Source organism: Anabrus simplex, chromosome 1, assembly GCF_040414725.1.
Source record: "Anabrus simplex isolate iqAnaSimp1 chromosome 1, ASM4041472v1, whole genome shotgun sequence".
Taxonomy (NCBI): Eukaryota; Metazoa; Arthropoda; class Insecta; order Orthoptera; family Tettigoniidae; genus Anabrus; species Anabrus simplex.
The window spans coordinates 590,367,196-590,393,999 of NC_090265.1; the positions used below are offsets into that span (position 1 = coordinate 590,367,196).

At 37.9% G+C, this 26,804-nt stretch overlaps 1 protein-coding gene across 1 annotated transcript in view; it reads left to right on the plus strand.

Moving 5' to 3' along the window:
• The window catches only part of LOC136870646 (claspin), a 121,876-nt gene that overhangs the window by 90,100 nt on the left and 4,972 nt on the right, over nucleotides 1–26,804 (plus strand). The window contains exons 9-12 of the mRNA XM_067144932.2: nucleotides 7,615–7,903; nucleotides 11,165–11,286; nucleotides 16,887–17,020; nucleotides 18,937–19,038. Of these exons, the coding sequence (XP_067001033.2) occupies nucleotides 7,615–7,903; nucleotides 11,165–11,286; nucleotides 16,887–17,020; nucleotides 18,937–19,038 (647 nt within the window). The remainder of the gene's footprint in view (nucleotides 1–7,614; nucleotides 7,904–11,164; nucleotides 11,287–16,886; nucleotides 17,021–18,936; nucleotides 19,039–26,804) is intronic.

Genomic DNA, 26,804 nt, shown 5'->3' on the forward strand with positions numbered 1-26,804 from the left:
CAGAAATTTATTTAGATTTTTTAGAAGATACACAAACAATTAATAATGACAAAATTAAGAATGTTCTATTTTGGTCCAGGTACATAGATGATGCTTTTGTTATTCTGGATGAACGCATAACCAACGCCTCTACTACTCTTAATAATCTTAATACAATAGATACTGATATAAAATTTACTTTGGAATCCAAAATAGAAAAATCCATTAATTATCTGAACCTAAAGATCAATAGGCACGCCTCTTCATTTTCTTTTAGCATTTACAGAAAGCCCACACAAACTTCAGTCACAATACGACAGGATTCAATACACCCCTTAGCTCACAAATACGCGACCTATAACAGCTTGGTGAATCGCGCATTTAGCATACCAATGTCCAAGCGAGACTTGGACAAGGAACTGAACGTCATTCGATCCATGGCTAAAGCTAACGGTTTTAAAGGGAATTTTATAGAGCGAATAATAAATAAATTTAAATATCGCCCTCGCACGAACCTGACTAAAGATAAACCAGAAGCAAAAGAAATTGCGACCTTCACGTTTAATAAAGAAGTTTATAGAATTACAAACATTTTCAAGAAACATAATATTAGGATTGCGTTCAAGACAGACAACAGAAGTACTGTAGTTTTACATAATGCTTCAGCTGTTAATAAAGTCAATCCATACTCGAAATCAGGTGTATATAGGTTCGAATGTAGAGACTGTGGAAGCGGATATATAGGGCAAACTGGACGTAGCTTTAATGTCAGGTATCAAGAACACCTTAACGCCGTAAAATATAATAGATTTTCAGCCGTAGGCCTGCATATCCACGAGTACAAACATAAATTCACAGACATAGATAAAGCCCTTGAGATTATGGAAACACTAGCTAAGGGACCGAGGCTTGACATTACGGAAGCGTGTCTAATACATCTAGACCAGTATTATAATGCTAACCTTAATCTGAATGAAATTTCAGAGAAACCCAAAGTATTATATGATTGCTTGATTCTATTACTTGACAAGCTAAGAATTCCAGAAAATTCGAATGTCTTTCGAACTCTACAAAACAGTTTTTCGTACTACGGTCTTCGTCCACAACACCACCCAGACCCTCTCCTACATCGTCAACATTCTAGAAACACCCTCCTTGCCGCCCATACTTCCCCTTCCTTAGCGCTTCATCACATAGCACACGATACGAGCAGACACACTCGTTGTGCTGCACTCGTCACGCGAAGTATACAGCCGTTGTGAGTTGGCCTCATCAGTATTTTGATTCAGTCAGGTCTTCATCAATTTTTCTTGCTTTTATATTAACATTGGGCTTTCATCATTACAGGATTACATTGAACTGAGAAGCTATGCCCGCCTAATAACTTCAGGGTAAGTTAAAATCACAGTTCCAACCATCATATTTACAGCATAAAAACTACGTTTCTGCGCACCAACAAAATTAAGAAGATGGCGCAGTTTAATAATTTTTATTGTACACAACGAGTTTTTATCCAACAAATGGCTATCAGCGTATATATGAAATTAACATTTTAACATTAAAGGACTGTATCCAACTTTAATTCCTCAATTTTGAGATCGTATATGAACCAGACATTTACGATAGTATAGAATAATAGCCATTACGGAATTTGAAACAACTCATCACTCAGAGATGAGATTTTATATTTTTGACTTACAAGGTTTTTCTTGTTACAAATTAGAGTTTTTAACCTGATATAATATAGATATTAAGGAGTTAAATATAGCAGTATGTTGTTGTTCATTGTTGATATTGCCAAGTTTTTTTTCACTTACTATGCAGCTGATGATGGTGTCTAAATGAACACCGAAAATAGTTCTGTAATGAAATATATGTTGTAAACTAAACAACATTGTATTTTGTATTTAAAAGGTGGAACTTGCTAGATTTTTAATTCAATTGTGATCTCAGTTCAATCTTCTTCTTCTTTTTCTACCGCTTATCCCACACCTGTGGGGTCACGGGTGCGAACTGTGTCGCACATGTGGATTTGGCCCTGTTTTACGGCCGGATGCCCTTCCTGACGCCAACCCTATATGAAGGGATGTAATCACTATTGCGTGTTTCTGTGGTGGTTGGTAGTGTAGTGTGTTGTGTGAATATGAAGAGGAAAGTGTTGGGACAAACACAAACACCCAGTCCCCGGGCTAGAAGAATTAATCAGAGACGATTAAAATCACCGACCCGGCCAGGAATCGAACCCGGGACCCTCTGAACCGAAGGCCAGTACGCTGACCGTTCAGCCAACGAGTCGGACTGTGATCTCAGTTCAATACGGACAAATAATATGAAGTTCCTTAGTTTAATTCTGCTAGTTTACATACTGTGTGATTCTAGCAATCATTCTCGCTACTTTCATGCCTGTTGCCTCCGATTTCCAAAGTACGCTCTTGTACACCAGGTTGAGCATGAAAACAGAGCAATGGAAAGAAAAGTTTGTCTGCAGATTCTCTTCCTTCTTTGAAAATGCCATTGATCACAAATGTGAGCACGTTATGCAGCTTTCCTACATCATTTCTTATACAGTATATACTCGAATAATCTCCACATCCTAATTTTAGGAAGGAAAGTTTTGAAAAGTAGTAGTGTTTTTTATATTTATAAAGCTTTGTTAAACACTTAAGGTAGACAGAGCAATCCCCAATTTCTTAGTAATTTCAACTCGTCAGCAGAGGCAGTTTTTCGCTTCCATCACTATTGGCTCGTAACAGAAGCTTTACGCGTTGTTGCTTTGTTTCCCGTCATGACATTTTTACCCCTTTGAAATTTACAAAAAAGGCCTGTCTCATCCGCATTGAAAATGTCCTTAGGAGCAAATTGTGCTCTCAGTTCTACGATTTTCTTTCCAATTATGCACAGTCTCGGCATCGACTCTTCTTTCTCTACACACATTATGACTGCCGATACTGTGTCTAACCTTAAATGTGTGTAGCCAGCCCAAATAAGCACTAAAATCTAATACACAAAGTCTGATCGCTAGTTCACTTGCCTTTTCGCAAAGCATTGGTCCACTGATTTCTGCTGATTGGAATGCCTTCTGTCCTATGTTGCCTGAACCACTGTAATAAACAGTCTTCTAGGTGTTTGTATTTTTCACCCTGAATGCGAGTCCGCTTATTTGTCGTAACACCAACGCGCTTTCTTCAATTTCCGCAGTCTTAGCTACAATAGTATTGAAGGTAGACAGAGCAATCCCCAATTTCTTAGTAATTTCAACTCGTTTCATGTTGCCACTTTTCTTCACTACATTCAAAATATGTCATTTTTCGGCAACGGTAATGTTAGTTCTCTTTCTTTCACCCATGTTCACTACTCACGAATCTCACGATGCTAATCACAACTTGGTAAAACCTGAAGCTCAGAACACCAAAGAGTATGCTCAAAAATAGCTTCCAGGTAGCTCACGCTACCAAACATGCGTGCAGAGGTATGATTTCCAAGAAAAGTACAGTGCAAGTCATAAGTTTGTGTTTAGAATATTTCTTGTGATTTTTTGAAGACTGAAACCATCGTAAATTCATAAACGAAGCATTTTGCCTCTGAGGACTTAAGATACCCTAAGCGTAAAAAAACATGTAAATGAAATAACTCGCCGTAATATGTATAGGATTTTGTCGGAACCACTGAAAAAATGTATAAATGTAGAGAACGTATAAGTGTGAAATGAATAAAAAGAAGTTTTACTGTATATGTGTTGTGTTGTTGTTTGAGTCATCAGTCCTTAGAGTGGTTTGATGCAGCTTTCCATACCACCCTATCTTGTGCCAACCTTTTATTTTTCTGCGTAACTACTACATCCTACATCTCTTCTGATCTGTCTGTCATATCCATACCTTGGTCTACCTCTATCATTCTTACCGCCTACACTTTCCTCAAAAACCATCTGCACAAGTCCTGTGTGTCTTAAGATGTGTCCTATCATTCTATCTTCTTCTGGTCAAATTTAGCCAAATTGATCTCCTCTTACCAATTCGATTCATTATCTCCTCATTCATGATTCGATCTATCCATGTCGCCTTCAGCATTCTTCTGTAACACCATATTTCAAAAGCTTCTATCATCTTTCTTTCTGAGCTAGTTATCGTCCATGTATTCACTTCCATACAATGCCACACTCCAGACGAAATTCTTCAAAAACATCTTTCTAATTCCTATATCAATGTTCGAAATGAACAAATTTCTTCTTGTGCTAGTCTGCATTTTATGTCCTCCTTACTTCTGCCATCACTAGTTATTTTACTACCCAAGTAACAATACTCGTCTACTTCCTTTAAGACTTAATTTCCTACTCTAATGTTTTTTGCATCACCTGACTTCGTTCAACTGCACTACATTACTTTTGTTTTGGACTTATTTATTTTCGTCTTGTACTCCTTACCCAAGATTCTGCCCATACCATTCAGCAATTTCTCCAGATCTTCTGCAGTCTCGGATAAAATAACAATATCATCAGCAAATCTCAGGGTTTTGATTTCCTCTCCTTGGATCGTGATTCCCCTCCCACATTCGTATTTGATTTCCTTTACTGCCTGTTCTCTATAAACATTGAAAAGGAGGGGCGGACAAGCTGCAACCTTGCCTCACTCCTTTCTGGATTGCTGCTTCTTTTTCAAAGCCCTCGATTATTATCACTGCAGACTGATTTTTATACAGATTGTAGATAATTCTTCGTTCTCTGTATCTGATCCCGATCCCCTTCAGAATTGAAAGTTAGAAACTTCATTTTGTTCCGTATTGAACTGGGATTACAGTAAAATGAAAATGTTAAAGGTCCACCTTTTCAATTCCATGAATATTTATTGATGTGAATATATATCACATAACGTTTAAAGAAGATTGGTACTAGTTTCAATGCTCTTTGGCTGATGATGAGGTGCAGTGAGCGTCAAAACTAGTACCAATCTTCTTTCAACGTTATGTGATCACATCAATAAACATTCATGGTATTGAAAAGGTGGACCATTAACATTTTCATTTTACTGTAACCCCTTCAGAATCTCAAATAGCTTGGTCCAGTCAACATTATCAAATGCCTTTTCTAGATCTATGAGTGCCATGTGCGTGGGCTTGTCCTTCTTTAATCGATCCTCTAAGATCAGACGTAAAGTCAGGATTGCTTCACGTGTTCCTACATTTCTTCTGAATCCAAACTGATCTTCTTCCAGCTTATTTTCAACTTGTCTTTCCATTTTTCCGTAAATAATGTGTGTTAAAATTTTGCAGGCATGAGATACTAAACTAACGGTGCGGTAGTTTTCACACTTGTCAGCATCCGTTTTCTTGGGAATAGGTATAACGACATTCTGCCGAAAATCGAATGGCACTTCTGTCCATACATCTTACGCACTAAATGGAATAACCTCGCCATGCTGGTTTCTTCCAAGGCAGTCAGTAATTCAGAGGGAATGTTATCAATTCCAGGTGCCTTGTTCCTATTTAGGTCTCATAAAGCTCTATCGAATTCTGACCTCAAAATTGGGTCTCCCATTTCTTCAGCATCAACAGACTCTTCTTGTTCCAGAGCCATATCATCTAAGTTATTACCTTGATACAACTGTTGGATATGTTCCTGCCATCTTTCTGCCCTGTCTTCTTTCCCTAGAAGCGGTTTCCCATCTGTGCTCTTAATATAAACCTAGATTTTCTTTCTCCAAAGGTTTCCTTGATTTTCTGTATGCAGCATCTACCTTTCCTACGACCATATGACCTTCAACTTCCTTGCGCTTCTCCTTCAGCCATTCTTCCGTACCTGTCCTGCACTTTCTATCCTCTTCATTCTTTAATCGCCTGTATTATTTTTCTGCCCTCTTATTATTATTATTATTATTATTATTATTATTATTATTATTATTATTATTATTATTATTATTATTATATTATTTTTTTTGGCATTCTTTTACTTTCAGGACCACAATCAGGTCCAGTATATCCTGAGTTATCCATTGATTCTTAGTTGATCTTTCCTTTCTTCCTAGCATTTCTTCAGCAGCCCTAGTGACCTCATTCTTCACGACTGTCTATTCTTCCTCTATTGTGTTTCCTTCAGCCATTTCACTTAGTTCCTGTGCAACATGTTCCTTAAAACAGTCCCTTACACTCTTTTCTTTCAACTTGTCTAGATCCCATCTTCTTGCAGTCCTTCCTTTCTTCAGTTTCTTCAATTTCAGATGGCATTTCATGACTAACAAATTGTGGTCAGAGTCCACGTCTGCTCTTGTCAAAGTTTTGCAATCCAACACCTGGTTTCTGAATCTCTGCCTAATCATAATGAAGTACGTTTGATACCTTCCAGTGTCTCCAGGTCTCATCCACGTATACAGACGTCTTTTGTGGTGTTTGAACCAAGTATTAGCAAGGACTAAATTATGATCGGTGCAGAATTCAACCAGTTGACTTCCTCTTTCATTCCTTTGTCCCAATCCGAATTCTCCTAATGTATTACCTTGTCTTCTTTGGCCTACCACTGCATTCCAGTCTCACATCACAATTAAATTCTCATCACCTTTTACATATTGTATTAAATCTTCTTTCTCTTCATATATTCTTTCGATTTCATCATCATCTGCTGAACTAGTGGGCATATAGACCTGCACTATTGTGGTGGGCATTGGTTTGGTGTCTATTTTGACAACAATAATCCTTTCTCTATGCTGGTCGTAGTAGCTTACCTGTTGCCCTATTTTCTTATTATTAGACTATCTCCTGCGTTTCCCCTGTTTGATTTTGTGTTGATAATCCTATGATCGCCAGATGAAAAATCCTGCTCTTCCTGCTAACGTACTTCACTTATACCAACTACATCTAAGTTTAATCTATCCATCTCCCTTTTCAGATTCTCTAACCTTCCACAACAATTCGAACTTTTAACATTCCACGCTCTGACTCGCAGAATGGCAGTATCCATCTTCCTCTCGTGTAGTCTCCACCTGGAGATCCGAATGGGTGACTATTTTACAGGAATATTTCACCCGGGAGGAAGCCATCGTCATTACATCATTCATACGGAGAGAGCTGCATGTCCTCGGGAGTTTGTTACGGCTGTAGTTTCCTGTCGCTTTCTGCTGTGTAACAGTATCAACACAGCTGAGTCATGTTTTAGTAATAATAATCTTAACAAAGCTCACAGTCTCCCATACAACATTGGATTTATTAACCGAAAAAAAAATTTGACACAAACATGAATATTTGTATTTCCTTGACTTTTGTTTTATATTCATTCCTTGTCAGAGTAATATATATTTAGGATTCGACCGCCCAGCTGACATCAAACACTCTTCGCATAATATGATGTACCTTCCAGGCATTTTAAAACTTTGTTTCCACTCCTACAAATGGGTGTGGTTTAAAACCGTTCTTATATTAGATATTGTATTTTTTTTTAAGTTTAGTTTTCACGATTTTAATTATTTATATGTATTAGTTCCATCAGTAAACCTCTTCTTCAAGGACTGTACAGATGATATGCTTTGACGCTTTACTTCCCACTTGCTATTAGGGTGCGGCCCCCAGCAGTTGTCGGCCAACGTTCTGGACCTTCTTCGAAAATATGAAAGGACTCAATAGTTTATTTTAATAGATTTTTACTGTTTTCAGATGATGAGAATGAAGAGGAAAGCGAGCAGGTGTCAGAGGAAGAGGACGATGACGGACCCACTCTAGTCGAGTATGACTCTGAGGAGAATGAAGTGGTAGTAAGCAAAGAGGATGTAGAGCTACCACGGCTAGCTAAGGACTTCTTCGAAGATGAAGCAGAACTTTCAGAGTCAGAGTGGGATAGTGCAGATGAAGATGAGAGAGATCTGGACACATTAGACGTGGAAGAAGGAGATGCAGAAAAACTGGACCAGAAACAGATCAAGGAACAGCTTGGGAAAATACACATGTAAGTTTTTCTCTCAGCCGAAGTTTTGTAATGAGGATGATAATGTTATACCTCAACATGTGCCAGTATTGAAGTGTCTCAATATTATTCCTTATGATTTCAAGATTATTAAAACCCCTTCAGTGATTGCTTCATATGTATACATGACCCTCTATGCTGGTTTTTTTTGCATTTGAAAGAACTTCTGAGGTGATCTATTATAGGGTTCAACTTGTACAGTTTATCATTATTATGTGTAGGGATAAGGTTGGAGAAATGAAGCCTGTTGAGAAGATTAGGACCAAGATTTGTAGGCCAATATTCCAAAATTTTCCCATTAAAGAAAAAAAAAAAAAAAAATAGAGCATAGTAAGGTAAAGAAACACATATATAGAGGAATCTGGATTATTTTATTTTGGAGGGACCCTAGATAAGGTAAGAACACGTACACCATAGGAAAACTGAAAATCCAACAAATGGGCTAAACATCACATGAATGAAATATGTATAATTTTAATGTTACAGAAACTTCTACATAAATTACATCAGTTAAAAATTTCAGGAAGTTAAGGCCTTTTTCCGTAATCACACAACTGTGGCGACGGATCTTACTTGTTGGAAATCACGTTTGTTTCACAAGGAATGACAAATAACATTTCGAGGGCTAGGGAAAATGTGATCGTACTAAGCGGTAATAGTGAAACTTTGTGACACAATAAGTGAGGTATTTTATATTGATTTAATACGATGAGAATCGGGACTTCGAATTTACAACGTGTTAAGCGGGAAAACTTGTTAATGAGGAGCACGCTAACGAGGTTTCACTGTACTCCTTTGTTTCCATTGCCTGCTTCCTTCCAACATGTCAGTGTTTTGTTCCCTGTCCACTCCTTTGTTTCCATGGCACTGGGCGAGTTGGCCGTGCGGTTAGGAGCGTGCAGCTGTGAGCTTGCATCCGGGAGATAGTGGGTTCCAATTCCACTGTTTGCAGCCCTGAAGATGGTTTTTGCGTGGTTTACGTTTTTCACACCAGGCAAATGCTGGGGCTGTACTTTAATTAAGGTCACGACCTCTTCCTTCCCATTCCTAGGCCTTTCCTATCCCATTGTCGCCATAAGACCTATCTGTGTCGGTGCAACGTAAAGTAAATAGCAATGTTTCCATGGCCTGCCTGCTTCCTCTAGCATGTTAGTGTTTTGTTCTACATCAGACATTAGATGTACTTTATATTTCACTCTGGAGATTTACTTTGCCTGAGGTCCTAACTCAACTTAAAGGACATCATATTATGACAAGAAGATCACAGCCATAATTTTTGTTGTTATATGTATTTTAATGTTATAATTATTCCAGCAACATTGTCTTTATCTTATATGATGGCATAATACATGATAATGTGCTTTCAAGTGACACAACACCGTATATGGTGAGACCAGGTAATTCATCGAAGGCACTTTACTCTAAAATGGTACATGTCACATGCCTAGCGTATGGTCTACATAGTGTTTGTGAAGAAGTGCCAGCAAATTATCCCAACATAGACAAGCTTGTGGCAAACGTTAAAAAGGTTTTCTTAAAATCCCCCTCTCGAGTTACGCAATTCAAAGCAGAAGCTCTGGACATTGCATTACCACCACAACCTAGGGCATGTGGTTAAATGCATGCTTGTATTATTGTGAAAATTTCCAGGTAGTGAAAAAAATAGTACAGGGTTTTGATTGTGAATAAGCTGCTTCAATAGAGATTGCTCAAGACATGCTTTCTGAACCAAGCATGGGGGGGGGGGGGTTGTTTGGCATTTATTAAGTCAAACTTCGCATTGTTGTTGACAACGATCACTTCACGCGAAAAGGAAGATGAGGCAATGGTAGATTCCATTTCACTAATTAACAGCTGGAGTCTGATATTAACAACACTCGTGGGGAAATTGCTACAGCTATTGCATTTAAACTGAAAAAAAAAGTGCTGGACAAAAATACTGGATATAAAACTTGGTGTCAAATCTCAGATTATTTTCTGAAGAATTTATAAACATTTTATAATTAATTTTCTTAATTTTTTGGTCTTTTAACAGTCATTTTTAACTTTTTTAAGTGCATTTTGAATATTATCTACATTATCAACATTTGGACCTTAATGATAAACATAAAGCAGGTAATTACAGGCCACTCAGGTTGAGATGTGTTATTTGTAAGCACTGAGAAAGCATTCTTTCTGTTTATATTTGACACATTTGTAAAATTTCTAACTGGTTTTGTAGAAGGCAGTTTGGGTTTAAGGAAAGATTATTCCATTGAGGCTCTACTTGCAAGATATAGCAGATATTTTAGATTCAGGCAGTCAAATGAACTGTACCCCTATTGACCTATCCAGGGCTTTTGATAGGGTAGATTGAGATCTACTGACAAAAGTGAGGACTGTTGAACTAAACAAAACAGTGGTTGAATGGGTGGCTAAATATCTATAAAATAGAACTCAGAGAATAAGGTAAGGTGAAGTGTTCTGTGATTCTGTAATGTTTAAGATAGGCAGCACTGTGCATTGTTAATAGATAGAAAGGGAGGGAATGCTACACCACAACTCTAGCATAATGCACAACAATTGGCTTTCTTGGTGATTTATGAGCACCTACTCATCTATGGACAGAGTAGGTACTCCTATTCCAGCTGGAATTTTGTTTGTATGATAATGAGCACATACTCATTTCTTGAATGCCTGTTCTGCTTCCTTCTGAGTAGCTGCTCTCGAGTCTGTGCTCAACTTTATTAATACCACCCAATCTCTTTCTAAGTTACTTCTAACTGACTTTCCATATCTAGTATCACCATTAAATTTTACTTTTTTTGCTTCATTGATTATGTAATTATTTGCTGCAGGAACAGATCTAATATTTAAACCCTTATTCCCAATTTTATGTCATGATGTTCTGAATACCCCTAAAAATAGTGGTCTTTTATTCAAATAGAATAATCACCGATTCCTGAGCCTTGCGAGATGCATTAACTGTAAAATACTAGTTCGTTGCTTTCCTCTACAGCCATATCATGTATCTATTGATTGAAAAATTGTAGGGAGTCTCTTAATGAATGCATTATTAGCCATATGAGCTGCGTCATTGCCTGCATGGCACCCAGCACTGCCTCACGCAAATAATCTTTAGTATGAACATCTCAGCCCTAGTTGTACTTTAATGTCATATGGTTCAATCTTCATATTAATGCTATTTTTAGAGGTTTTCAGTAGTATGACATATCTGAGGTGCTCCTTTTTTTAAACTTCTAGGCGGCGACTGCTTGACGAGGACCAACAAGAAGTGCGACGTCTTCAAGAACTGTATTTGGAAGATGGAGAGCTGCATTCTGAAGGAGGTGGCCGGCAAAGACAGTTTCGCTGGAAGAATCTCAGTATGTATTTTCATAGACTTGCTTTCAGTGTTGTTGAATACTAATTTGTTTGCATGATAAAAATAAAATGCAAGAATATATGTTAACGTTGTATAATATTATCACCTACAATCTGTTGAGGAAAACAAGCTCCTCATGATTGGTGGTGACTTAAATGGACACGTCAGGGAAAATGGGGACGGATTTGATAGAATACCTGGAGGTCGGGGCTTTGGAGAGAGAAATAAGGATGCGAACAGAATCTTGGATTGTGCTGCGGCATTTGAGTTGGCAGTAGCCAACACCTTTTTCAGAATGCGTCCATCGCACTTCATTACTTTTAGCAGTGGTGGAGGAAGTTCACAGATTGATTACTGGTTGGTACGAAGGCGTGATATGGAGTCAATCATTGACACTAAGGTTATTCCATATGATAATATTGCACCACCACATCATCTGCTCCTCCTCAGTTTCAGATTGCGCCTCGATCTCTGTAGTAAAGCCCTGAAGTGTACATCAGAAAATTAAGTGGTGGAAAATAAATCAGTATTGCAACCAGCTGAAAACCTCTCTCGGTCCTTTAGTTATACAATATGGACAACATGTCAACGAGGCCTGGAGAACAATCACCGAACACATAAAGGCCTGTACCACGAACATCATGGATACAACAAAAATGGATTAGGCATAGATATCAAGGATAATTTAATAAAAAACCACCTATTCAATACTTTCCACTTGTAACAAAAATGGATGTCGTTTCATCAACAAGAAGGTTTGGCAGTGGGGCGAACATGTACAAGTGACCATTAAAGCAAAGAAATTAGTCTCGTAAGACGTGGCTCAATTCGGGAGTTGATGCTGATAATCAACAATACAGGTGACTAAAGTCACTAGCAAAACAGGAAGTGGCAAAAGAACAACATTACAGAGACATGTATGATAAACTCAACACCACAGAGTGAGCAAAATATATTTACCAACTAGCAAAAAGTCATCAACATTCCACAAAGGATATTGGACATGTCATGACCATAAACTACTACTATGGGCCGGTTCTACTATCTGCTGGTAAAGTAGCTGGCAGCTGCCCGAGAGGTAAACTACCTGGGGGTGTAAATCAGCTGGTACTTTGCCTTGTGTGCAACCACCTCCGCGCAAGCGCTGGGTAGCTACCCGGAGCTAGACACCGATATACGGAGTTGGCTAGACTGATTTTCAGGGACTTCTCGCTTTCGAGTGTGGTGCTATCTATCGTCAGATCTATAAAGCTCATTTTGATTGTCTTATTTTCCTGTGTTTGCATCTGTTGATTATCATCGAAAAGCCTACTTCTTGATGGCAACTCCAAAATGTATTGAGTACATACAAGATCTAGATATTTGTTTGTAGATTGGTTCATTGGTTATTTTTGTTCATTTGTAATAACGTATTTGTATGCCATACGCTAAATAATAAATAATCGAAAAGCCTAATAAGGGAAGTCTTTAAAAGTTATGGACAACGATTTATGTCAAGCTTTCGTGATTTTAATCTATGAGCTTCAAAATCAATACTTAATTGAGATTAAAATCTCGAGATTACATTTTCTTACGCCAGTTATAACCAGTCATGTAAGGCAGCGTTTTTGGAAGGTATTCTCGTAGTAGATTGGTCAAGTCGCACGCTCCGTAATAGAAGGTATGCAGGTTTTCATCGACTAATTTACATTTTAAAATTTATTTTCGTTTCCTGCCGTTGTTCTTAACTCTTTTTTACGCGCTTCCATATACGTATATACACCCCCATCTTCCCTACGGGCTTATTGCCTTTGAGCATTCTATCTGCAGGCTTCTGTGAATTGATTAAGTATCTCCATGATGCTCTATTTGCAACTAGCTCTGTGACCTTGTTTAGTTCCACATGCTTCCATTTATTAATAATGCATTTCATTCTAATGTTTAACTTTATGTTTTAAAGAACTAATCAGGGTAAATATCCATTCATAGGAAGAGGAATTCGGGAATGGAATAGTTTCCAGTTTCTTTGAAATCGTTTAGAAGAAGACTGTGTAAACAACTGATAGGGAATCTACTACCTGGGTGACAGTCCTATATGTTATATTAATCGTAACATCACTTAGTATAATTAAGGAACTATAGAATGATATTTTATTTTTTACACTTTCTGTATTGATGTCTCTACTTTTACTGTTTAAGTCACCTGATTATATCATTGTAAGTATCAGAGTTTGTAGATCCGCCATTGAATATATTATTCATTGTACAATTCCTCTGTATGAGCCTTTGGCTCGTTGGAATTAATTATTAAAATAAATATCTATCTATCTATGAGTAGCACACATATAAATAATTTTCCTAGTAGACCGAATATTGTGATTAAACATTTCAATGAAATATATTATTAACAAAAGAACGTATGAAAAGAGGCATACATATTAATACAACGCTAATAATGAAAATAAAAGATTCATCATAATGAAGACTCGAACCTGCATACCTCTTATTATGAACTGAGCGCGTTAGCCATTAAGCTATGAGGAAGCTTGGGATAATTGGGATACATAGGACCAAGTTATATGTGGTGTCTGAAAACTGAAAAAAGTAGAAAATTAAATCCCATTTGAAATTATTTCCAAATAGGTTTTGATTTTATATCCTTTTAGAGTTTCTTTGCAAAAGCTTGACGTATAAAATGTGTTCCCTATGCTACCAATGCGAGAGGCTGGTGTGACCGTTGCAACTCAAAGGAAGCATTAATGTTCCAAATCCTGCAATACAATATCGATCACTGTTACAGTGTAATGCTTTTTTCAGTATACTAAGCTAATTTGAGTTGTATGTCACCAGAAATACAGTTAATAATGTTCAGCTCTCAAAACTTGCCCGGCAGGTAAAAAAGTCTTATCGGGCCCTCGAAGTGGCCGATAAATTATGCGCCGGGTAACTACGATTTATGCTGCCGATAGCGCTACCTCGGAGTGGTCGAACGGAAATATCCCTTTTACGCGGAAGGCAAGTTAAGCGGTACTTTACCAGTAGGTGGTAGAACCGACCCTAAGACCAACCGAGATGCTTGACCGATGGAAGAAACATGTAGAAAAAATCTCCAATGAAGAAATCCTACATCCACCAATTCCAACAGTAAATTCTGTGTATGGTCCAGCTCCACCCATCACAATTGCTAAAGTAGAGGTCGCCATTAAGAAAATGAAAAACGGAAAGGCAACTGGACTAAATAACTTTCCATCAGGGATGTGGAAGATGCTTGAACCATGAGCAGCTGCATTCCTGGAAGACCTATTTAACCAGGTCATTGAGAAAGACTGTGCCTCTTGTAGGTAGCTTACCAGTGTTATGATTCTCATCTGGAAATGGAAAGGAGATGTCAGAGACTGCTCCAACTATCAACCAGTTTGTTTGCTTTGTCATACAATGAAGATCTTCGAGCATGTCGTAGACGTAGGCCTTCGTGAGATAGTTCACATTGCCCCAAATCAATGTGGCTTTGTGAAAGGAACAGGAATGATCAACGCTATACATGCAATAAGTCTTTTGATAGAACATCACAATGAAATGAATAAATGACTGCACATCGCTTTCTTGGATCTCAAAAAGGCCTTTGACAGGGTGCCTCGTGATCTTATTTGACATGCACTCAGGCTACATGGTGTACCAGAAGTATGTATTCGATGGATCCAGCTTCTGTATCTGAATGCCACCAGCTCTATTCGCTGAAGTGGTTAAGCCATGTAAGAAGGATGAGTGCAAGCAGGACTGCAAGAAGAGAATATGAAAGAGAAGTAAAAGGAACAAGACAAGTGGGCAGACTCAGAGGAAAATGGATTGATCTGGCGGAGAAGGATGTCGAGAAGAGAGGACAAGATTGGGAGAAGAACAGTGGTTCGTGAACAAAGATGGAGGGGCCTCGTACACCACACTCCGGCAAGTGGAGATGGGGATGAGAATAAGGATTGAGTAAAATGTTTATCATAATACACTGATAACCTTGGAAGAATAATAGCCCCTGACAATCTTTTTAAATAACCCTTTCAGACCTGAAAGAAAGCTGGCGGTGTGAATTTTTGTTTGTACGTCAAAAAGTGACTAAAATGCTCTTTTATACATATATTTTAAGTTTATTATACAAAATAAAAATTAACATCTGAAAAAAAGCACCCGCACATTTGTGTGTGTCAGGACTTACTTCACTACTTACAAAAAAGAAAAATTACCTCAATGCATGTGAATATACATATGTACATGATCAAATGTTCTATTTTACAGTGGGGAATAATTTAAAACAATTAAATCTTCGTTCAAACACAAGTAAACGTTACATTTTCTACATCGAGGAGAAGTTTTGCTATTACTGCCCTTTTGGCAGCAGCAGCTTGTCGTCAGACCTGAAAGAAATCTGGAGGTGTCAAAAAGTCAAAAACTTACTAAAATGCTCTCAAATACATGTTTTTACAGTTTATTTTACAAAATAAGAACTATCGGCTGAAGAACAGAACCCACACAATTGTGCGTGTCAGGGCTTCATTCACTACCTGCAAAAATAAAAAAAATAAAAAATTCTACTCAGTACATGTGAATATGCACATGTACATGATCAAATGTTCCATTTTACAGTGTGGAACGATTTTAAACAATTAAAATCTTATACATTACATTTCGCATGCAGAGTACGAGTTTTTCTTTCACAGTCCTTTTTGTGACAGCACCCAGCACTCCTACATGCATTGCCTGTAAGAAAACCTAGACCGCACATATGTGCGTACCAACATTCAAAACCTCATGGTATTACGCACGATGTTGTAAGTTCGCAATTTACGTTTGCTACACAATCTACACACTTCATTGATTATATTCTGATATTCAGTAAAACTTCTAGATTAATATAAATACAACAAATAAATACTTACTTTAGGCATTACTGCTTCCCGCCATATTGCTAATGAACTGTATTTTTAAACTCTTCTTCCTGCCCCCTGGTGGTCAAGTACTAAAACAGCTGAAGTACATGCTACGTGTCCCGCACAAGCACTGCAGGCCGGTCTAGTGCCAAGAAAACATCAGTTAAGCTCAGACATAAATATAATACGAACCCGCACAATTGTGCGTACACGGTCTGAAAGGGATAAACACAAAAAATGAATGAGAAAACATCACAGATTAAGATGACCCATTGAGATCCTTGTAGGTATTTTGGATACATTTTTCCTTGTGTTAATGCATTTTAGTTGAGACTTGGGTGTAATAAATACACAGACCAACTAAAAGAATTGTATTAATAATTTGTGTTTATTTGTATTTATATGCCTATTAACATATCCATGTCTAAATGGAATATTTAAAATATACACCTTGTTCCTTTTTATCTTAGCTACACTGAGACAAATGCATGTATTTTAAAATTTGTGTAGAAGTGCATCTGATTAGTGTATCTGAACATTGTGCTCAGCAAGTGTCAACCAAAATAGAAAATTATTTGTTTCACTGTAGTATTCTCACCTTTGTAAGATGATATATATATATCTGTCGGTTAACTTGATGTTCCTAAGAATGAAGTAACTGTTTACATGTGTGTACACATTATTTTGGTTATCATATTTACAGGTATCATGGATGACTTCAGTGAAAACAAAGGCCCTTCAGATGATGAGGGTGTTGGTTATGGAGACGATGAGGAAGATGAACAAGAATGGCGTCGCATGAGGTTTGCACGAGAATCCTTCTTACTTGAGCAAAAGGTACAGACTGGGTCTTCAATATCAAAATAAATTTATAGGTTAGCTACATTAGCATTAATCATAATTATACTTGGTATAATGCTGCATCTTAACTGTTAAGAACAAAGTTCTCTTAGTTGACTTTCCTATCTAAGCATTTTCTAAAATTAAATTCTATTATCACGACCTAATATGTATTGATTTATTGTTAATATGCCTTATAAAGTGTTAATCCACAGTATTTGATAAGCTGTAAATATGGAATATAAAGAAAGTAAATAAAATCATATGTACAGGGTTTTAGCAAAGGTACACACACAACTGTAGTATTCTATATGGAATTGAAATGCAGAGATGGCAAAACCATAAAGAAAACGTTAAAACCTGAAAATCAGAAACTCAGATTCCAAATCAAAACTGTAGAAAATTGGCTTTTACACTTGAATTTCAAATTTGAATTTAATTAATGTTGTCCGATGATTATAAGTACCAATACAGGATATTATACAGCCATCAAATGGATGTTTAATCGAACCAAACTAACCTCTATTTGGACTGGTTATAGATTGTTTATTGCAAAGCATGATGTTTTTAAAAATTAAGTTGCAACAACTAAGAAATTAAAAGAAAATTGCCCCATCTAATGCCACCACAGGACACCCTTAAACAATTGTCAGTAAATTTCTTCTAATAGTTTCACTTTTAATGCAGGCCAAAATATCTCGGTTTCCTCAGTTGCCAATAATTTAATATTGTTTAACTCCCCAAAGCATTCAAAAAACCTCCCACCTTCATCAGTGGTTCGGGTCAAGTGACGCTCAGCCAAGACATCAACATACAAATGTCGATTTTCTTACCCACTTTGAAATAACAATAGAGGCTCGCTCTCCAGCGCACACAAATACTTTGACATGACTACAAGAGCAGGCCTGGATAAAGGCTCACTGGTTTTAGAAAATTTGGTAATGAAAGGATCAGCCTTCAGTTCATTTTGAGTCATTTTCTGAAGTTGCCTGATTGCTCTTTTTCTCTTGATTGTTTAGTGTTGCAATCTTCGGAGAGGCTCCTCTGTGCCCAGTGAAGAGAATTTTATTGTTAGGGAACTTACCAATTTAAAGTTTCACAACATCAGTTTAACTCACAGCAAGTGCCAATGTGGTTACTCTTTTTATGGTTCCACACCAGGGGCGATGGCAGAGACCCAGTGAAATTCGATCAGAAAATAAACAAATACCAGATCATGTCAGCATGCATATCGATGGAAAGATTGATTCATACTATCAATCTATGTAAGCAGCAGAAATATGTCTGTATGCAGTTGAGCAGAGAGAGAATCTCTGTAAGAAGAAAAAAGAAACTAATTTGGACTGAGTTTTACATATAAAGAAGGCAGAGTTCTTCAGCTCCAAATATACACCATACCCATCCTGACAAAGTAAAAACTTACAATCTAGAACAAAATTAACTTAGGCCTACATGGATCTGTACTGGTATCACACGTGAAAGTTGGCATTGAGGGGTTAATATTATGTTTTTATTTCTGTGTTTGTTTGTTTTTTTTTTTTTTTTTTTTTTTTTTTTACATAATTGTCCATGTGCCCAAAATTAATTTGAAAATTTATCAGATGTTGATTTGGGGATGTAATTAGCTCAGTGGCTTAGCTGCTGGTTTCACACCCAGAAGGCTGAGGTTCGAATCCCTGTCAATTCTGGGTTGAGACTTTCTTTTCAAAAATCACGTGGCTTATGAGATGTTGATTGAGTGAAAAGTACAAGTGATTATATTAACTCTGACGAGGCAATCCTGAAAGTTATGGCTTATAAACAAACAACACTTTGAAAATTAAGAGGAAAGGTGCCAGTTTACATAAATGGACTTCTGTATGACTCGCCTTATACTAGGAACGGAAATCTAAAACTATATTGCTTCTTTGTAGGAGAAAGTTGTAACGATGGAGACCACTGAAGTTGATTTTGCTGAAAAATTGAAACTGCGATTAGGGAGGACACAAGCACAATCACAGCCTCTCAGATTACAGGTGAGTAGGTGCAATGCTATACTTCATGTTTTCATGTTTGTACTTTGTCTCCTCTTTATGTTGCTCCATCTTCCCTCACTGACCTGACATTTTGTTTATCCTATTCAATCTTTATATTAATGTTCCTGTCTCCCTGTACATGACTTGATTTGTTACTTGATTGCTTCTTTCCATTTCTTATAATCAGGGCTCAGATTTCTATGACCTAAAAACTCTGAAAATATGCATGCACTTATGCCCTAAAAATACCAAAATATGACCTAAAAACATGGAAATATGGTTCAAGAGAAATAAAAAATTGCCCAAAATTTTGTCTAGAAGCCCAGCAACATGGCCACATTCCTAATATTATTTTGTCCTTTCTATTTTGACAACTTACTGCTCATAAAACCTTCAAACATCATTTAACCACAGAATATTTTTGAGGAAAGAAATTTCAAAATAACCAAACTTAAAAAAAGCACTTGACATTATCAGCACAAAACATGTGGATAATGCTTGAAGAGATTGGCTAAAACTATTATAATATGACCAAGACAATATGCTTTCATAATATTTACTTGGTCAGATATGACGATGATAAAATATAGTTAAATAGGCATTTATTAATTAATATTGTCGTAGCTGGAGGCACACAGAGGCGTAAGTCCAAACTGAGTCCACTTGACATAACTTTATACTAATAAACCATTTTACCCTATCATTAACGTAAGCATGATCGCTCTCTATCTATTTATCTGCTGTATGCCAGATCTGGGGAATGTCTGACAAGAAGAAAAGTACCAGAATTTCTTATCAGGAAAGTGAAAATGCTCTTTAACCATTGTCAGAGCTGTGTCCAAATAGGGAATGGATATTCGGATTGGTTTGTTACAACTAATGTAGTACAACAAGGCAATGCATTGTCACCATTGTTAATCGTTTCTTACTGGATGAAATCATAAAGAAGGTGAAACATCTGAATTCCAGAAATGATTTTCAGGCATTTGCTTTTGCAGACGATGTAGTGATATGCGATTGCACAGACAGTGAAATACAGCAGAAACTAAACACCTGGAACTACCAATTTAAGGAGTTTGGCTGTAAAATCAGTCTTGTGAAAAGAGTAGCAATGAAAGTGAGCAGGCAAGAAGGGCATACAAACATTATGCTGGGTGGAAATAAATTGGGAGTCTATCATTGGATTTCCAATACCTTGGCAGCATTGTAACTCAAGATGGTTGAAGCTCTGGTTAAATCACCAACAGAGTTCAGGAAAGAGCCCATTTTTACCACCAAGTCCGGAACCTCCTTTTGGGACAGTCAAGTGCCTTTGATATCTAACAAGGGAGTTAGCACAACTTGCAATCGCAATTGCAAAAACTTTCTGGTTTGTATTTAAGTGTTTTACATGCACATTACAAATATGTGCACAATATGTGCCATCGACAATTACACTGCATTCTATAATCGTGTGCATGTTCAGGCACCAAGTTGAAAATATGGGTTGTTGGTAGCTCTTGGCAAAAGATTAAGAGGATGAGCATGTCGACAGAGTATAAAGTGCCGAAAACAGAGTTGCTTAACACATGGCTTTTGAACATCAAAAATACGTTCAGGTGGTGATTGAAACCTCTCTGGTCTGAAGTCATCATATCCAGCTACAGTCCAGGAGTACTGAACAAGGTCAGCGAAGACTGCAGAACAGAACTGATTGTGTAGAATGCACATCAGGAATGAAATGGAATCCCTCGATGATGGTGTGAACTGATAGTCGTTAAGGATAATGTGATCTTCAGTCCGCTTCAGCACCACCTTGAACTGTCGGAAGGATAGCCCATCAAGCGGCTGAATGTAAGGTGTGCACTCAGGAGGGACGGTCTTTACTGCATACACCATATTTTGTGGTCGGATAGCATCGATATACGTTCTGTCACAATATCAACCAGGGAATCAACCAGAAGAGGAGACTCTTGTGCTGCATATGGGAAGTAGACATCTTGAAAGAATTGCGTCGTGATTTGTTTCGTGATTAGGCCGGACTTTGAAGCAGCTTGAACCAGATTTTGTAGTTTCAGCATGTGTTGCGCTACTTGCATTCCAAACTGACCATTAGGTTCCTGGGGCCGATGACCTTCGATGTTAGGCCCCTTTAAACAACAAGCATCATCATCATCATCATCATTAGGTTCCTGGTAAATAACCAGCAACGTGGGAAACACGTATCCACTTGCCGAAGTAGCAGGTTGGATGGTGTAAGAATGCATTGTTGCATGATCACTCCGCACCGAACTTCTTACCGACTTCTCTTCCTTGTAATGCAGAGTTCGTGGTGAGTGAAGTTCTTTTCGTTTACCACTTTGATCAGTATTATAAATCTGTATACGTTCCATGGTATTCATTAAGGACATTACCTCTTTGCGAAACTCGTCACATGGTTCCTTCACGTCACCTTGGGTGTATTCCAGGCTTTAGTGGTTACACATTTTGTTATTACCCGTGAACCAAGATGGTGTCTCTGTTTAAACCGTGCAACCCATCCATGGATAGATCCTGTGAATCGCGTCAGTCCTATTTCTTGAGCCTTTTCTAAACCCCAAGCACGAATATCCCTGTCGTGAACATTAGCGCCTAGAACAGTTCTCGTCACCCTGAATTTTTCAGGTACATAATTGTCAAGCCGGAGAAGTTTTGAGCTCTGGTGGTCTAGCTCCCCCTTTTCTAATACATGATGTAAATATCATAGATGATGTACGTCTTGCACCATACGATATAGTTTCTGTACTGTATTGAAGCTTAATCGTTTGAATTTCCCAGAATCTTGGAATGAAATTATCTCCTTTGCCTTTTCAAAAGATACAGCACCCCATCTCTTTCCTCTCCGGTGGGCTTGGTAGATACGCAGACGACTGGCTTCCATCACTTTTTATTAACGACTCTTCCTCACAGTCAGGTTCTGGATCATCCATAATGTTTTCACAACCAGATACGTCTCCCTCTGCGTATTCATATTCAATATAGTCTATTGTATGTTCTTAATGTATATTATTACCGTTGGTTGCCACTGTTTTGTCTATCACATTGATTATGAATGCAGCTGCATTTCTCTCACTTACCCTAATTTCTCTGGATCTTCATTTGTGTTTGTAATGGCTAACAATTATATTCACTATATTAGCAGGACTCATTATCACACGATTATGATGACAGTGACTCGCTACGAAATTGGAAACACCACAAACAGAAGGAACTTTATGAACGGTCGAAGCAGATACAACACAGGCGGAGATCCCTTTTACACTAGCTTCCTTGCTGTTATGCGGAATGTCTGTCTGGTTCCCCTAGATGTCAATCGGCAACAGTGTCGGGTGACCTTAGACACAACGCAGAGTGTGTCGACCATAGCATACACGTAAAATAACTAAAGTAGCTAGAGAAAACGTTTATGGTGTCTAAAGTTACTAAAGCCACAATATCGTATTCAGTATGGTCTACTTTGAGAGGAATAGTGAATCTTCATAACTGACAGTATAATTGGCGATGGCACTTAAATTATACAGTGTTGTAATCAGCACCTCAAACATACAGTAGAACCTCGATAATTCGAAATTGGTTAATTCAAAATCCCGCCTAATTCGAAGAAGCTCTCGTTCCCGGAAACATGAGATACAGTTTTGCATGTTATTTAAATTGTTTAATTCGAAATACGGATAATTCGTAATTCGAAGTACAATGTCGGCCCCATTACCGAAATTCACACTTTTAATTCGAAACTGCCTTTACATTTTAAAACAATAGTATGTTACAGAGTAATTTCAACTCGAAATTTATCCGCTCCGCGTCATAATAGAACGCGCGTTCCGAAATGCGGAGGGGTAGCTTTCCGCACTTACACTCACTTCGGTGGGTCTACAGTGCGCTTCATGGTTGCTAAGTTGAATGAAATCGGAATTATTTTGTATTCAACCTTTTAAGGAACGCCGTAATATCACGCAACAGGCAGTGTGCGGAAAAACAGAATCCGCGAACACTGGCAATGCCGACAGTTGGCGAAAAAACGTGGCTCATATAATAAATTCGTAGGCAACGAACACTGTCATTGCCGGTGAAACTTAATTGCTTTATTTTAATGCGAGCCCAAACGGTCTTATGGTTTTAAAGGAGAAAGTGCCAGCCGGGGGAATCGTACAAGGGTAGGGGTGAAGGTAATAGTAGTGGGTTGCAATGCACATGGAAGAGAGAAACTTTATCCCCTCATCATAGGAAAGTTCGATAAGCTACAATGTTTTAAGGGCATCAGGCACTTTCCATGCCAGTACAAAGTATCTAAAAATGCAAACAGTACAGAACTCCAAAAAATAATGCATTTGCACAGGGGAACCGGCATAATTTATCCTCTTATTTGAATTGTGTGATTTTTTTTCTTTCGTTGCGTGAGGTTATGTTTGTCAGTGATTTATCCAAGTGCTTTATTTAAACATTGTAGATGCACCTTGTTTGATACATTTCGGAATGTTTTTTTTCAGGGCATTTGAAAGGTTTAAACTGTGAATCGAGGTGATTACAAGTATTAATGGGTCCTAGAATACTTTGTGACACGGCAAGTGTTTACATTTCTGAAGTACGAGAGAAATGTCATGGCGGGAAATCGTACAAGGATAGAGTCATAGGAAAGTTCGATTTTAAGGGCATCGGGTACTTTCTGTGCATCTAAAATGCATACAGTACCTAGTAATCCAATTAATAAAGCACTTGCACATGGGAGCCAGCATAGATTTCTCCTCGTCTTTGAATCGTGCTCTTTTTTTCTTTCTTCCTTTCTTTCTTTCGTTGCGTGAGGTTATGTTTGCCAGTGATATATCCCAGGGGGGTGACACTTCGTAGGGAGCGTCCGAAGCAGTTCTGAGATGGGCCAATCGATCTTCGCCAACGAATGAAAACTAAAATTCCCTTTCAGAGGGTTAATTTAGAAGGCAGAGGTTGGCATTACACATTCAGTTGCGTGGTACAGCAAATTCAAAACACAACACCGTTATCGTTGCGCGCGAAGGGACCTTGGTCGTACGGTATGTAATAGTGCTTGTTAGACGAAAATTTGTTGAGATTCTTTCGCATTGAACAAGATTTTTGATCCAGTTTTTTGAGAGTATGGTGTGAAATTATAATTATGCGCGTTCTTAGTGTGAAGAAATAGTACTATGATCATGAACGTACTTCACATTGAACTACCTAGCTGTTGCGAGTAAACGTCTGTGTGTTTGTGCTTCTTACCTGCTGTTTGGAATAAATAAATTCAAAATATAAACTCTGTGCATTATGCTGTGTTTTACTTTCATCCTTTCCTTCTCGTGTTTTCCATTCCCAACGTTCAACGAACAAACGAAAGAATGAGGTTATGTTAGATTGTGATTTAGGCAAGTATGGGCGTTTTGGGGTTTTATATGAATTGCATTAACATTTTCAGTAATCAATGTTGCATTTATCACTTAATAGATGTAAATTTACATTAAAATGCGAACGGTGAAACAACGATACAAGCTAGCGTTATAACAGTATTGCCAACATACAAATACGGTAATTGCAATTTACTTTTCAAGTAAAAGACACGAGAGAAGCTTTAGATACAACTTTCCTACCGAAATACAATCATTATCTCTATCACAATTAAAATTTTAACAAAGTAACAACTATCATCATCGTGTTTACTACGAGGTACTATCGTGGGATTTATTTCCTTATGTTGGCAGAGAGAAAGTGGCCACTGTAGCTTCCATGACCTGTTTTCTCAGCCAACTTTATTATACAGGGGTGACGGATCTATTTCTCTTATATGATCCTTGATATATCCGAGTGCATTATTTGAATACTGTAAATGTACATTCTTGGATACATTTTGGAAATACAGTAGTTCTTTTTTCATGGCATTTGAAAGGTATAGACTGTGAATGAAGGTTAACTGCATGCAGTAACGGGCCTTAGAAAATTTTGTAACGCAGCAAGGGTTGGTACTTCTGAATTGCGAATTGGCAGTTAATTCGAAATCACGTAATTCGAAGTCCGATTTCTAAGTCCCAACGACTTTGAATTAATGAGGTTTTACTGTATTCATACAAACCACAAATCACCTGCAATTGCAATCGCAAGTTGTGCTAACTCCCTTGTAAGAAGATTCGCACCAGTAACAACATATGGACTGCAAACATGCACCATCAACGGAAGGGATGATAACAAACTCCAGGCTGCAGAAATGAAATTCCTGAGGTCAATGCTTCAGAAAATAGACGCAGTAAGATCAGAAATTAAATGATCCGTAAAGACATCCAAATGGAACCACTTTCTGCAACTCTAGCAACATCAAGATTGAAATAATTTGGGCACTTGAAGAGAATGGATCCAAAGAGAGTAGCAAGGGAATGGTTTGAAAGGGTCCTGGAGGGCAGTCGACGTAGAGGCAGGCCAAGGACAAGATGGATAACCCAAATAAAAGATTTGCAAGGAAGAGGCATAGAATGGTGAAAAGTTGAAGAGGAAGAAATGTACCTGTGCAGACAGAAATGGAGAGCGCTCTTACACATCCAGGAAACTGGAGATGGTTGGATGATGATGATGATGGTGATGATGATGATTTTTAGTGCCGGTAGTGACCGAGGACATGTTCAACTCACCTGATGCAGGTTTTAAAATGTATTTTTACCCTTGGGTGACTTGCTCATCTGGATGTGGGCTGATGATGATTATAATGAGGTAGGGAGAGGGTGGAATCCAGTGTTAGCACATAGCATACTCCTGTCGAATAATGCCAAGAGTCTGCACAAGGCTTTAATATCTCTTATCTGTGACCATCAACAGCATCATATGAACACTGTGGAGAGGTTTGGAATTGAATCCAGGCTTTTGCCTTTGCAATCTAGCGATTAGAAATTGTATAACACCACCTCTCCTACCCTACAGGATAACCACGGTGTCAGATCATACAGACCTGGCGCCTTAATGATCATGGCCATGAGGTGGGCTATAATTCTGATAACAAAGTAATAATTACCAAAAAATATATGGTATTTATTTATTGTATCGTTTTTACATACAGAACTACAGTATTCATACAGATTGAAAGATGACAAATATACATATATAAGTACTATATACAATATATACATAAGTACATATGACAAGAAATAACATATCTGTATTCTTAAATCCAAACTATCCATCCACTGTATCACAGAAGATGTGGCCTGAACGAAGTTCAATGGATCACTTTCGTAGGCCTGCAGTCTGCATCAAATGTGATTTTTTTATATAGGCTGGGAAGGAGCACCACAGTCACACTGGAGGGATGGAACTTTGCTCCATGTAAACAAGGATTCTGTGTAGATTCCGGTGTATGTGTGAGCGGACAGTGTCCTCCTTGGGAGTTGAAATCCTGGAACAGGGCTGTTTCTGCAGATCAGAGGCCAAAGCAGATGGTTGGTATTAGTAGGCTGCTTCCCTTTCCAGTCATTGACTGAATTAAAATGGTTTTCAGTTAGTTCGTGCGCATAAACTATAGGTGGATGTCTGGACTTTAGCCTGCCCCTCGCAAGGTCTAGGATGTCGTTGTGAATGGGAAGCTTATAACAGTTAGGTTCTTCCGTCTGCCAAAACTAATTTTGACTAAATAAATTTATAAACTATATGAGAAAGAAACCATATGGTAACAGAATTATACCTGAAAAAGAAACAAATTAGAATAGAATGACATGCTTTGTTCTGGAAAGAACATCATCAAATTCTATCAAATCACACTC